Source organism: Tenrec ecaudatus, chromosome 2, assembly GCF_050624435.1.
Source record: "Tenrec ecaudatus isolate mTenEca1 chromosome 2, mTenEca1.hap1, whole genome shotgun sequence".
Classification (NCBI taxonomy): domain Eukaryota; kingdom Metazoa; phylum Chordata; class Mammalia; order Afrosoricida; family Tenrecidae; genus Tenrec; species Tenrec ecaudatus.
In genome coordinates, this window is record NC_134531.1 from 241,405,052 (window position 1) to 241,420,595 (window position 15,544).

A 15,544-nucleotide genomic window follows, 5' to 3' on the forward strand; every position below is an offset into this window, starting at 1 on the left:
CCTCATCCATTTCTTCTTTTGTGAAGTGAGGTAAACACAAAACTGAAAAGGCTTCCCAAAGAAATGCCAACAAGTTGCCCGACTAAAATTGCAAATGTTATATATTTCATGCATCTGTTGGCGCTAGGATCTATTTTGTCCACGTTATTTAGACTACTTCAATATTAGTCCTAGACATTAATGGAAATTTGACTTAATATCTATTGATCAACATGTTCTACACAATGATGGACACATAATATAAAGTGTTTATCAAAATACATTATTTAATGCTTATTAATTGATAGGTACCATAGTAGGAATATATTTTTTCAATAACAAATGGTTTACTTTTAAACCATACAACAGCTATATGACTTAGCCACTGCTGCTCCGCTACCTGGATAAGGAAACATACCCGGTGTTTAATGACTTTCACAAGTTCACACAAATTGTAGGCAAATTGTAACTCAAGCCTCTCAAACCTGCTAGCTTAGTCCTGTAGTTTTTCACGGTGACTTCTCACTTCATATAGCAATTCTGCAGAAGAAAAAGAATGGGAAGAAATCATGATCAATTTAGCAAAAATAAAGGGCATGCCATTAGACATAAACTGGGAGAGAAATTCATTCCTTTTGTTTATACAGTAGGTAAAAACACATCCAATTATATGACAGTGTTACCCTACTAGACTGAGAGAAAGACATGGCCCTGCAGCATTATATTTTTCCCCAAGAGAATCAAATATGTGGAGAGTAATTCTACTTCTGGCCAATTTTGTTAATTATCCCCAAAGTGTGGGTTCACTGCTCATCTGAGCAGAAAGGAAACAATGCATTCCTCTAAACTGAGACAATACCTGTGTGTGCTCTTACATGAAGATTCTGAATAACTAAAATGCATAGAGAATGAGGAGCCAAGTTCAGTGTAATTTCCTGGTTCCTGATTATCTCACTGCCACTGAGCCACCCTGCAGGACTGCTCCCTGGGGTTTCTGAGACTTTAGACGTGTCCAGGAGCAGAAAGCTTGTGATTACTCCCATGGCTGGCTGGCAAGTGTAAACTCTTGGCCTGTGCTTACCAAGACAAGACAATGCTGAACCCACCATTTCACCACACCACCCAAACCTTGAAACTGTTCTGTGCTTGCCGAAAGTATATGTACTCTCAATTATATTGACACAATTTCACCACCTTTATACTGCATCAAAACTTACTGCTACTGAATCCTTTCTAATCCGTAGAAACCTTATAGAACCAGCTAGAACTGTCCTCTTTGGATTTCTGCAGTGGTAAATATTTACAAAAAAGCTGGTGGTTTCTAACTGCTGACCTTGTGGTTAGCAGCCCAATATCTCACACAGGCTTCTTCTGATTTAAATACATGCATCTTCCTGAGACCATTTAACAGGACTCAAAAAGATGGACCCCGTTGGGTACATATTTTCACTGATAAACTGGTTCATATATGGAAAGATATTAAACTTCACAGCACACTAGAACACATCCTGAAGACTACTGCAGTGCAACTACAAGTGGATCATAGAAAGGGGTAATTAAAGCTTATTGGGGGGAGTTATAGAGATATACATCTATAACTAGATAGATAAAAATAGATGGCTATTACTAAGAAACTCTAATGTCAAATAGAAGCCCTGGCTGCTAACGGAAAGATCACTCTGCTGGAGAAAGATGGGTCAGGCTGGGTCTGGAGGGGTTCTCAGTTTCTGAAACTGTTCCGGGCAGTTCTGCGCTGTTCGAAATGGACTCAAAGGGATGGGTTTGGGTTGGTTCTTAGTAAGTAGCTTCCTTATATTTCAATTAAAGTAGTTCTCTGTTTAAAATACTTCATCAAACAAATAACGAAAGCATAACTCATTTCAAGTAAATCTTATCATATAGAGTCCAGAAAAACAGAACTGTTTGATTATATTTATAATCTTCTATGTATCTGATTTGTGTTTTTTTTCTTTTGTTTTGCTTTTCTCGGTTATTGGAAACACCTAAACAAAATGCACGATTAAATTTAAAGTCATTAAAATTATAAATATAAACCATGAAAGGTAGATGGGTAGTTTAAAGAGACCAAAATAATTTACAGTGGCTGTTTTATATGGGTTTGCAACTGCTTTAATTCCTTATGTTTTACTGATCTCTAGTGGTTCGTGTGTATAATGCATCTTAAAATATTTTTTCTTCGTTACATTTTGGTACAAAATGAAATGCTTGACTTTTTTGAAAAATTTGGTATACACATTTTCAAGCAGGTGGTGACTTTTTAAAAAAGTTTGATTAGCATATAATTCACATATTGCACAATTCAATAATTCAATCGTATTTAGAGGAGTTGTGCAATTAACTCCACAATCTAATTTCAAACATTTTCTTCTTTCTTATACTCCCCATTTCACCCGACCTCCCACCCATGGTCTTATGCAATTATTAATCCACTTACACTCTATTGATTTACCAATCCTGTATTTCCTTTACAGGAATAAAACAAAGACCAAAAAATAGGCAAACAAGCAAACAAAAACTCAACTATGACAAAATAAATACAGAGTAAAAGCCCCAATTGAAAAGAAAGCAGGAACTATTTTTGAATGCAACAAATGTAATTGAGTTGAAACAGGAAATCAATTGATAAGGTGTAATATTTTAGCATAATTGCATCTGCTATCATCCACTCTGTCTAATAGCAAGGTTATTTACATCCCTGGTCTGTGGTCAGAGGGCATTCACAGGAGGGTTGACCCACGAGGGGACCCAGCAAAAGGATTTGGGGCCTCCACTATCATTCATAGCCTTCCACGAACCAGGTGTTCATTTTTAATCTCCACTAGCATTCCCTCCTTCAGATTTAGATTTTATTATTTATAATCCTGGGATTACACAGGCTAGTGTGCATTTTACATGTGAACTTAGTTGACTCATTTAGATGGCTGTTTTTTTTAAAGGCAACCTTTTCATACCCAGATGCTATTCTTAGAGATAGCTGGCCACCATCTGCTTTGTCCACTATGCTTTGCTATAGCATCTGTGTTTTCAATAATCGCTTCCTGAGGGAAACCATTGTGTAGGGTCATGTCATGAGAACTGATTGTTCTCAGATTAGGGCTATGATCATTTGAGATCTCAAAACACATACCTATGGTTTACATACATCTGTGGTTTACTTTGGATGCAGCATTATCATTTTTTTGTAGAACATTATAAATCATTCCCCCGGTGCATAAGGTAATTCTGTTGATGGTTCCAATGATTTATCCAATAGTGTAGAATTTAAAACACTGTTGAGAAAAGGAACGTACAGGTGTTTATCATGCATTTTAGGCTGGAATACATGAATTGTTTCTTTATAAATAAAAAACTTAAGTGATTGGACACTATTTACATATACAAACAAGGTTGGATATAGGGCAAAACTATCGATAACACTCATTCATGAAGGCAGAACTCTGGCCTCTACCTCGGACACACTTGTTAACTAGGGACTTAAGACTGAAATTTCCTGGTGTCCGAGAAAGTGGAATGCAACTGTACCAAGATTAAGGTATTCTTAATCTTTGTCTAAACATGGTCCTGCTACATCAATACCCTATGTGCTTTATTAAGATATGCATTATTCTGGCAAACCTGTGGCTGGCCTTCTCAGTGAATATTACTGTGATTTTTTCCTGACAACTGCCATTTTTTGTGTACACACCGTCTAGTCAGCCACAAAAGGATTGATTTTTTACAAGTGAATAACTCAGGTACTGTGATATGGAGTGAACCTACATTGGCCCAATATCTCTCTTTCAACAGAGTTTAAAAAATTAGTACCATGGGCTAACCAAAGACAATAGTCACAGCAAATCATTATGCCCCAAGGGTGTTTATGCTAGATATGATCTAGCATAAATTAACAAGGAGGTTTTGAAAGGGAGCTGAAGGCAAATTAAAAAACAACAACATAAAGTCAGAAATGGATATTGGGCTCTCACCAAAATCTGGCTGGAATTTAAGAACAATTAGTTCATCTATCAAGGCTCCCCCACCCCTTGATAGTCCCCTTCAGGAAGGGAACACAGAGGAGATGGGTGCTATAGAAAAACGTGGTGAAGAATCTAGACAGTGCTTTCCATCAGCTTAAACAGCCTCTGGGGTCTTAAAGGCTTGTTTCCAAACAAGCGGCCATCTAAGTGAGAGGTTCACTAGGGCCACATGGAAGAAGCACACCAACATTAGTCACCGAAGGATTGAAATCATATCATCCAAAGCCAAAAGAGATAATACTGTCAGAGCCTTTATTGTGAGAATCCAGTTTTCAGAAGACTATAGATGACAGTAGGAGCCAAAGACACATTAATGGGAACTACATAGGAAATAAGCCTCCAGTGAGCTCGCTCTCTCCAAACTATAGAGGGGTGGGAGGAAAGTGTTTACTGAAGAGAGTGCACTGGAGATATGGCAATAGAAGGTCAGAAGGATAAATCTGACTTGAATGGTTAAAACTGCTTAAAACCTTGTCGACTGATCCCCCTCTGCTGCACATTAAGCCTGATCTGATCTTCAACATTTTCTGTATTTTTGCTTTTTCTTTGTTCAGATTGAGGCTTATCTGAGATTTGTTATGTCATTGGGGTCACCCTCCTGAATTTGTGTTATATGTTTTTTCTGTTTTTCATGATATGAAACCCAGGATTGACGAAACTGTAGGGATAGGAATGGCGAGTAGAATAAGGGTTTCTGAGAGTAGGAATAGTGTGTGCGCTTGTGTGTGCGTGTCTGTGTGTGTGCATGGGGGGGGGGGGGAGAGGGGCGGGTAAAGCTGATCTCAAGGAGTTCAGGAAAGAATACAACATTTTGAAACTATGGTAGCAATTGTATAATACTGCTTGATGTGATTAAACTATGGTATGATATACTATCTGTATTAACTCCCAATAAAATGGCTTAAAAATCAATAAATAACACAAAACATAAATCTTATGTGGGTAGCCAACTGCCTGAGACCCGTGCCTAATCACGGGGGGCAGGGTGGGGTGAGGTCACAAAGAAAGAAGATATGAGAGTCAGAAAGCAATACCAACTAAATTTAAATGAAAAATACATGAAAACTGAAAAGTAAAATCCCACAGTTTGGGTGGCAATTGCTGCTCCTTTGGCAGAATTAATATGTGCATGCATCTGCAGTACATGGGAGGCAGTGTATGCAAAAGTGATGCAGATAAAAGAAGTAAAATAAATCAATAAAAATGGCAAAAACCAAACAAAACCCAAACTCTTTGAGGCAGTGCCACTGTCTGTGCCAAGCTGCCCACACAATCTGCTACCCACATAGTGGGACCAGCGGCCAGCAAAGGGAGATGTTAACTGAGGGGCTGAACAGGAGCTGGGAAAGGGATGGGCTCTGGCAGGGTGGGGGGAAGATACTGAATGGCTTCGGACCCTGGTCCATGGTGAAGGAACGGCAGGACAAAATTAGCAGGCAGTGCTATTTTTTTTTTATTTAAAGTTCAGGTTTTTTTTTTTTTTAAACAAAAGAGCTCTGGTTTACTTGTTTTTAGTTGATTTTCTGGTTTCCAAGGAGCACACGATTCCCTCCAGGTACCTCTCAAGTATTTACTGAGATCTTCCTAAGCTTGTTCTCTGGCAGTCGTATTACCCCCTCTCCCAGGGTGACTTTTAAGTTGTAATATAATAACCTGTAACATTTTTCATATGTGGCTTGAAAACAAACAGCACCTGTGATTTGATCACCATTGGATTTCCTGAATCAATGCTCAGCTGGCTGCACACTGGTGGACATCTCAGAGATGTGAAATTAGCAATGCGAAGGCTTATTGCATATTGAAGAAATACAAGATTTGTTCAAGTGCAATAATAACAGTTGTCCTTTATCAAGTGTGTATGGTGAATAGCAGGTGATGAATAATTTCATTACAGGTATTTCTTTTCATTTACACTGAATGCCAATAAAGGTAAGTACTATTACTCCTGTTTTCTGAATGAAAAAACAGTGCCAGTGATACTGAAAAATCACACTCAGAGTCAGTGATAGAGCAAGGAAGCAGATTTAGATCTATTTTATTTTATTTGTAAACAAGGCCTTTTCTGCTGTTTCACTATTTTTTAATTTTATATGGAATGTCCTAGACTTTGGATACACATTTTTATTGCTAATAGAATTGCTCACAATTTTTTATTCTAAAAATAATAATTGTATTGTTTGAAATGTAATTGTTCTTTTCTTATAGTAAAACATGTCTACAGGATTCATTGATCCAATTGCAATGTAACCATAAATGTAAGTAAATGTTTTTAACATTATCTTCTGGTCTTCGGTTTAAAATTCTCAGCAGAGTTCAATTTTCCCTCTGGATATGTGCATTCTGTATTCAAAGAGTCTCATCCTTGTGGGTGGAAAACACTGGGAGAGAAGGAGTGGAGGCAAGTGGAGGAACCCTGCACAGGCGAGAGGGATTTAAAGTGCTCTTTACATAGCATTTACATTAGGTGATATTAATGATACAAAGATTATTTAAAGTGTGTAGCAGAATGTGCCTAGGTTATATGCCAATATAACATCATTTTATATATTTTATACCAGAAAGATCGGGCTTTTCTATTCACACAATGAGTAGGCAACTCACAGAGGCAGTTCTTCTCTGTCCTATAGGGTCTCTCTGAGTTGTGGTGAGTGAGTGAGTGAGTGAGTGAGTGAGTGAGTGAGTGAGTGAGTGAGTGAGTGAATGAGTTATATAAGAAACTTAAGCATCATCTGATTTTGGTATGGGTTTGTCTGTCCTAGGACTTATCCCCCACAGATACTTAGGGGTGATTGTATTTTTGAAGTTATTTTGTAATGATCCACTTAATTTTCATGATTAGAAGAAACTCATTGAAATCATATGTGTGTTTTTCCCCAATGCTTTCCCTAGCATGTGGAAGGAAATTGGTGGTTCGAGAAGTCAACCCAAAGATTGTTGGAGGAAATGATGCCAAAGAAGGGGCTTGGCCCTGGCTGGTTGCTTTATATTGTAACAACCAGCTGCTCTGTGGCGCTTCCCTTATCAGCAGCAACTGGCTGGTGTCAGCTGCACACTGCGTATATGGGTGAGTCCCTGTGCCTGGTCTCAAACCAGGTCACCACGGCACACACAATGGATCCTCCACAGTTTTTTCCATCTTACAAATCACCCAGTTGGAGAAATGTTCCTACTGCTTATGGCATTATAACATTTCACATTTTTATAAACTTTCATTAAATAGTTATACTAGGTTCTATTTCCTACCTAACTAAAATTGACTTTTTTACTTATTCACAGCATGTGTATTTAATAATGGGAAGTCTTTATTTTATCTAGGAGTTGTGCTGGTTATCATTCAATTAAAAGGAGGCCTGGTAGTGCAATGGCTAAGGTGCCCAGCTGCTAGTAGGATGGGAGTGAAGCACTAGTGATTTACTCCAGTAAAAGTTCAAACTAAAGCCAAAATCAAACTCCTTGCCATTACGTTGATTACTATAGCAACCCAAAAGCTTAGATCTTTTAAAGAATTATAGGGCTATAATTTACATATCATACAATTCAATAGTCCAATCACATCAAGAAGAATTGTGCTATCGCTGGCACAATTAAATTTGGAACTTTTCCTTCCATTAATGCTGATTCTCCACTTCACCCATGCTCCCCTTCTGCTCCCCCGGAAATCATTAATCTAGCTACTATCTTCATAATTCTAACCGTCCCAGTTTCCCTATACAGAAAAACATACAAAACAGAGGATAAACAACAAAGAGCCAGCAATGGTGACCATGTAAAACAGGAAGAAGACCTCAACCTAAGAAAAAGAAAAGAATATTAAAAAATGTAGAATAGATTCACATTACATCTAGAGAAACATCAGATTGTTGGGTGTTACATTTTAGTCTAAATACAGCTGTCAAAATCCACTTTAAAAAATTTTTGAGGGTTCCCCCCACCCCCAACCTGATATTAGAGCTTTAACGTTCCTGGGCTGTGAACATTGGAGCTTCACTGGGAATTCAATCCATCTAAGGACCTTGTAAATAGGTTCTGGGCTACAACTATCGTTCATAGCTTTCCATAAAGGTATTTTGAATTTAGGCACTGGTATTCCACTGAATTCCATCCAGGTATTTAGAATTTAGGCACTGGTACCTTTTCCTCCCCCAAGTTTGGGTCTTATTATATGCAATCCATGGATCACACACGCTGGCGTGCTTCCTCCCATGTGGACGTAGCTACTTCTTCCCTTGGATGGCTGCTGGGTTTGAGAAAAGCCATAATTTCTTGATCTATTCTTCAACTGATGCGCACTTGAGCTGTTTCCAGCGTCTTGCTTTTGTGAACTGTGCTGCTATGAATATGAGAAACATGTACCACCAGCACATGTCTGTTTGTATTCATTCTCTTATTCCTTTGGGGTATATGCCCGGGAGCTGCTTTATCCTTTCTGGATTTCCTTTGCAGGTGACTGCTCTTTTTCCCCAGCTGCCCCCAGATCCTCTCCTTTTCCTTAACGTTGTAGAATGCGACTATGATATGTCCTGATATTATTCTTCTGGCATTTTTCCTATTTGGAGTTCTCTCAGTTTCTTGAATAATTATTTTTTCCTCCTTTGGGATATTGGGGATATTATCTTCCATGAATTCTCATACCATTTTGTCTGTACTTTTATTTTATTTTTCTCCAGGATCCCAGTGAAACAAAAAGTCATTGAATAGATAAAGGCAAATTGTCTGACATAAAATATTTTGGAAGATTTCAGGTCAGGAAGAAGGAACAGTGATTGATTAAGCATATGCCTAACTAATCACCATACCCAAGAGGGAATACTTAAGTACAGAATTCTAGGAACCCAGAGAATGAAAACCTTAGACCAGATCTCAAATGGGAGAACTAGTTAGTCTCCAAAGGAGCTGCTCAGACCTGCATCTAAGGCTCTCTGATTAATGAAGTGAGTCCTGTACCTAGATGCCCAAGTTATAGATTCTTTCCTATCTAAATTGTACCTTCTTGACTTTTCTTCCTTCGGATAGTGATATTTTATTTTTTGAAAACCAACCATGCCAGAAAGGTATTTTTAGCAATCAATATCCACATTCCCTACTTATTCTGGCTTTAGCTTTTGCCTATACAATGCTTCCTGCCTCGGGCATCTTACAAAAGGGTAACCAATAGATCCTAATTGTAATGCCAATACAGAGTAATTTTTAGGTAAATATTTAGCAGTTCTGGTGTAAGTCTTAGTAAGTTATCAACCTTTCATATTAAAGTTCAAATTTCATAGATTCCTGTTTGATTTTCTTGCAGAATATATTCTTTCTAAAGGTCAACCTGGCTTTCAGTAATATTAGTAACATCTTTCAATTATCTGCCTTAATAATATGTAGATCAGTGATACCATTGTGAGAGGTTTTGAAACCACAAGTACACCCAAAAGGGAAAAAAAAGGAAACTATGTTCAGTGATGTAAGATGTAAAATGTCTTTTCACACAGTTTCAATTCGGACATAAGCGACAGAGAGCTGTAACAGAATTGTGATGAACTTAATAGTAGTCTCTCCATTTAGAGCCTTGTGTTCTTCTTTACATAGACACTGTAGTGGCATTGTTTCTTTTATAGGTTCTGAGACTTTTCTAGCTTTATATTTTATGTCTCTAACAAAGCAAGATTTCAGACATTATTTTATATAGTTCCACACTAAAAATTATCAATGTGCTAGTTAATACTGCTTGACTTTTAAAAACCCTAATTTGACAGTGAAAGGTTTACTTTCCTAATAAAAGTAGTAATATACATAAGGCAATTTATTTAATTGTATGACATAATGGTTTGTTCTCAATGTAAACTTTTTACAGATCTTTACGTCAATTTGTGGGTAACTTTCCTTCTTTCTACTTTCCCATAGTTAATCCCTCAATTCCTCAGTCAAATTACTCAGACTCGCAGCTCCTAGATGATCCTAAATAATCCCAGTATTAGTTCTCTAACTCTTTCTGTGACTTGTTTCTAGCCCACATTAAAAGATGACTGGCAGTAAAGTATATGGGCCAACTTGACTACAATTTAGTCTAATTCCAAGACTAATTTGGAATTAGAGAACAGGATTTGAGTCCTATCTATGCTACTGATAAGCTTTTGAATTATCATTTTGGTGGGAAATATTGGCTAAAGAATGGATCATCAGAAGAATAAACATCTTGGGGAGCCTTATTTGACCTCCTCTGGCTTCCCCAACCCTTCTTTTCCATATTCTAAAATCAACCATTCCTTCCATGGCAATCTACTTCTATGCCAGGTTTGATAGTTCATTGCAATGGCTACATAGAGGTCACAAGCATTAGTCACAATTATAGGGATTGATCAGTGAAGTTAATAGGTTACCACAGGTAAGCATCAGTAAAATTGTAATAATACAGTCATTCGTCCTCAGAACACTTGTACTCAGCAAACAGCCCAGTCTGTGTCTGGTATTCAGCCTCTTGATCATGTAGTCCCTTGTCTATTGTCTCTATGACCAGAAAGCAAGCATGTCATTTGTCCCACAGGCCCATTCACAGCATTTTCCACTTGGTGCTCCCCAGGAAAAGGGAAAAATGAATGGTTTAAGATATGTTTCCATGCCACAGTCTCTAGTGCCACTGGTTGCCGCCTATGTCAGAAATCAGAGCAAGCTCTTCAAAGTTTTGAGAGTTCTCTCTCTGTTCTTACTTCAAAGGAACATCCTTATCGTCAGGGGGTGGGGGGGGGCAATGAAAACGGACCAATCCTCACTGTAGTGCTGCACCAATTTTATTTGCATATCCCAACCAATCGTTTAGTAGGAGTAACAGAAAAATAAGTTGTTGTTAAGTACTAGCTCATGGAGTCCCTATATGTGCAACAGAATAAAACACTGCCCAGTCCTGCATCATCCTTGAGCCCATCACAGCAGACATGATGTCAGTCCATCTGGACAAGGGTCTTCCTAGTTCTCATTCTACCTCTTCTTTTCCAGGGTCTGATTTCTCCTGAGAAAACATCCAAAGCTCATGTGACAAAGCATCACAATCCGTGCTTCTAAATCATCTGGCCACACTCCCTCCATGACAGATGTGTTTGTTCTATTGTCTGTCTACGCTACTTTCACTTGTCTTCAACAGCAGTGTAATTGAAATGCAGGATTTTTCCTCAGTCTTTCTATTTCAGTGCCCTACTTTCACATGCATATAAGGAAACTGAAAATACCACAACTTGGGTTAGGTACTCATTAGTCCTCAAGGTAAGAGCCTTGCTCTGCAACACTTTATAGAAACATTGTGAAGCAGACTTACTCAATTCAATGAAGCATTGGATCTCTTGACTGTTACTTCCATGAACATTGATTGTGAAGTTGAGTAAGGTTACATCCTTGACAACTTCACTTTTTCCTCCATTTATCATGATGTTACCTATTAGTCCAGTTGTGAGGATCTTGGGTTTTCTTTCTACCAATTTATAATCCGCATTGAAGGTTTTGTTCCTTGATTTTCATCCACCAGTGCTTCAAGGCCACCTCACTTTTCAAGAAGCAAAATCATATCATCTGCATCTCAGAAGTTATTAATTAGGCTTCCTCCTATCCTGATACTGCCTTCTTCATATAGACTAGGTCCTTGCATTATTGAATAAGTCTGGGAAGAGGATCTGATGCGTGCCATTTCCAATTTGACGTTAATCAGTATTTCCTGGTTCTATTGGCACAACTGCCTCCTGGTCCATGTGCAGATTCCGCAGGAGCTCAATGAAGTGTTCTGGAATTCCCATTATTTTCATGATCGTCCTTAGTTTGCACTAGTTCACACAGTGAATGCCAGACAGTCAATGGAGCATATGTAAATATCTTTCTGGTATTCTCTCCTTTGAGCCAGGGTCCGTGTGACATCAGCAGTGATATCCCTGTTTCCTATCCTCCTCTGAATCCAGCCAGAATTTCTGGTAGATTCTGGACAATATACTGCTGCGACTGTTGTTGTATGATTTTCCACAAAATTTTACTTTCATGTGATACCAAAGATATTATTCTATAATATACATATTTTCTGGGTTCACCTATTATGGGATGGGTACAAATTATGGATCTCTTCCAGTCAGCTGTCAGGTAGCTGTCTTCCAAATTTGTCTCATAGAAAAGTGATTGCCTCCAGTGATTCTAACCTCGTTGAAACATCTGAATTCATATTCTATCAATTCTTGGATCCTTGTTTGTGGTTAATGCCTTCAGGACAGCTTGGGTTTCTTCCTTCAATCCCATTGGTTCTTGATTATATGTTCCCTCTTGAAGTGGAATGTTGACTTGTTGTTTTTTTGTATAGTGAAAGTGTATTCTTTCCATCTCCTTTTGATACTTCCTGCTTCATTCAATATTTTTCCCATAGCAACTTTTAATATATCAACGTGAATTTTCAAAATTTTTTCAGTTCTTTCAGTTTATTATATACATATTCTTCCTATTTTGTTTTCTAACTCTAGGTCTCTGCATTTCATTATACTACCTCACACTGTCTTTTCTAGCTTCCCTTTGAAACGTTCTATTCAGCTATTTTCCGCCATTTGCATTAGCTACTCTCTGATTATGAACATGTTTCAGAGTCTCTTCTGACATCTACTTTGATCCTTTCTTCACTGTCTTGTAATGACCTTCTGTCCTCTTCTTGATAACGTCCCGCAGTTCATCAGGTGTTCTGTCATTAGTGTACAATGCTGTAAATCTGTTCTTCAGCTTTTCTGACATTCAGGTGAGATAGACTCAAGGTCATAGGTTGGTTCTCATGGACTTGTTTCCAGGTTCTTCAATTTCACCTGAATTTCTGTATGAGAAATTGGTCTGTTCCACAGACAACCCTTGACCTCATTTTAACTGCCTATGTTGAGTTTCCATCATGTCTTCCCACAGATATGGGCAATTTCATTTCTGTGTATTCCATCTGCATAGGAACACTTATATCACATATATTCACCTCTTGCATTGTTGAAAGAAAGTCTTGTGATGAAGAAATCACTGGTTTTGCAAAATTCCATCATGCATTCTCTAGCTTCTATCGCCAAGGCCATATTTTCCAATTACGGTTCTTTATTTCCAACTTCTGCCTTCAAATTATCATTAATTATCAATGCATCCTAATTGCATGTTTAGTCAATTTCAGACTGAAGACATTTGTAAAATTCTTCAGTTTCTACATCACTAGGTTTAGTAGTTGGTGCATAAATTCAAATAATAGTTTTAAGGACTAAATTTCCTTCTATGGGGGGTAGCTCCTTTCCTATGAAAGACAGTTTCGACCTTTGATCTCCAAATGTCCCTTTTGATGATGAATGTGACACCATTCCTCTTGAATTTGTTTTTTGCTGGTATAGAAAACCATATAATCATCTGATTTTAAATGGAAAATGCCACTTTAGCTCAATAATACCAAGGATATAGATCTTTAGGCACTCCACTGCAATTTTGATGACTTCCAATTTTCCAAGCTTTATACTTTGTACATTCCAAGTTCAAATTATGAATAGATCTTTGCAGATTGTTCTTTTTACTTTGAGCCACGCCCCACCAGCAAATGGAAGTCCTGGTGATAGCTCTCATCATGTCATTGTTGTCTTCTCCAATTTGAGAAAGCAGCTTGTCCTCAGTCATAGTTTCAGTGCTTTGGACCTCAAGGACTCATCTATTAGAATTATATCTGACTCTGTTTGGCTGCTCTTCATGATATTTTCAATATCTAACAATGTTTTTTATATTCATAAGGTTTGGGGTGGCTTATTTCTCTAAAGCGCACAGCCTATTCCTCCTTAATAGTCTCGGTTAAGTCTGAAAGCTCTGCTGAAGCCTGTTAACTTGGGTGACCCAGCGTGGATTTGAAACACTAGCGACATAGCTTTCAGCATCACACCAACACACAAGCCACCACAGTACGACGAACTGACAGACAAATGATGAAGAGAAATGGGTGGAAGAACCACATTAAGAATTTTCACTCCATCCCAATAGCCAAAATATTTCTTAGAAATAGGATGATGAGGCTTTAGTTTGTCTACTTGGGACACATCATCAGAGAAGAAAACATCATTTTATCGGTAAAGTGGAAGGTCCAAGAGATGGACAGTCAATGCAGCTGAAATAACTGACTCAAACCTAGCAATGGTCATGAAGATGGCACAGGACCAGGCAACATTCTCACATATAATGTCGCCACTAGTTGGGACCAACTCAATGGCAATTAACAACTATTAAGAACATATTGGTGTCCTATGTGTAGTCACAGACAAATGATTTAAAGACCTGGACTTTTGTCTCTTCATCTGTACGATGATCATTAAGAAGTCTACATCTTAGGATAACTGGAAAGACAAAAATTAAGATGGTAGAGTGCTTTTGAACAGTTCAAATTATAAAACTGCAATAATTTTTTTTTAATTTGCTGATGAACCTTCACAGAAAGATTCCAGGAAAGGTGAGACTAAGTATTATACATCAAGAATCAATTCATTTCCCTCCTATGCTTTTTGTATTTATAAAATGTTCAAAAGGCAGAAAAAAATGAAAAAGTGTCAATGAACTCTATACCTCCCCCCAGACTCACCATTTACATTTTTTTTTTTGCATTTTACACTCTATGCTTAAGAATGATCTCTCTCCAAATCTGGAGGCATACTTTTCCCAATTTGTTCATGTGTTAGATATTGTGTTCCTTTATATATATCTTCATGTATTTTTTTGAAACCAGGATAATTTTTATATATTCATGTCAAATTGTAGAAATTTAAAAATAGTTAATTTTTAAATCATGTAGTTAACTAACTATTATCTAATACATGTTATCTACTCATTTTTCAGCTGTCTCAAATATGATCTTGGCATATTTGTTTGCTTGGTTCCCACAGAAAACCTAATGAATTACAGTTAGAGATTATTTTGTGCTCATCTTAGTAGTCCCTCTAGACTTCTATCACATTTGGCTTTAGTATTTTGAAGAAGACAAGCCAGAACATCTTTAAATTGTCTCTCTATTTGAATTTATCTAAGGTGACTTTTGTTTTAGATTCATGATTCTGGCCAGGACTAACCTGGAAGTAATACTTCTCCTCAGTTCAATATACCAGGAGCTGTATGAGACTTATTTGTCTAATTTTTGATTAAGGTTATTTATATCAATCTTCCTACTGAATATTTACTGTGGAGTCTAAACTGAATTAAGCATTTTGTGGGGAGCCCCATCAAGACAACGTAAATACCCTATTCTCCATCAAACTTTGAACTATTAATTTTAGTATTTATTAATAGTTTATAACTTCTTGATTCTTCCCTTATTAGTTCAACTTTATAAAATAATGTGGCAAGAAATTTTACCCCTTTCACCAATTTATTTAAGTATTCATTGATATTTATACCAATATAAACTCACAGATTTTTATTTTGCTCAATAAGCTATTTTATTCACTAGATTTTCTGTTATAGACTGGCTCAGTTTTTCTGTGTTGGAAAAAAAACATATATTTCAAATGATGAGCCTATAAATCCCTGCACCTTAAATT

General features: G+C 37.4%; 1 protein-coding gene across 1 annotated transcript in view; it reads left to right on the plus strand.

Annotated features, from left to right (window-relative positions):
• Window positions 1-15,544, plus strand: part of TMPRSS15 (transmembrane serine protease 15) — a 186,809-nt gene that overhangs the window by 147,206 nt on the left and 24,059 nt on the right. The window contains exons 20-21 of the mRNA XM_075542932.1: window positions 6,222-6,271; window positions 6,906-7,080. Coding sequence (XP_075399047.1) covers window positions 6,222-6,271; window positions 6,906-7,080 — 225 coding nt within the window. The remainder of the gene's footprint in view (window positions 1-6,221; window positions 6,272-6,905; window positions 7,081-15,544) is intronic.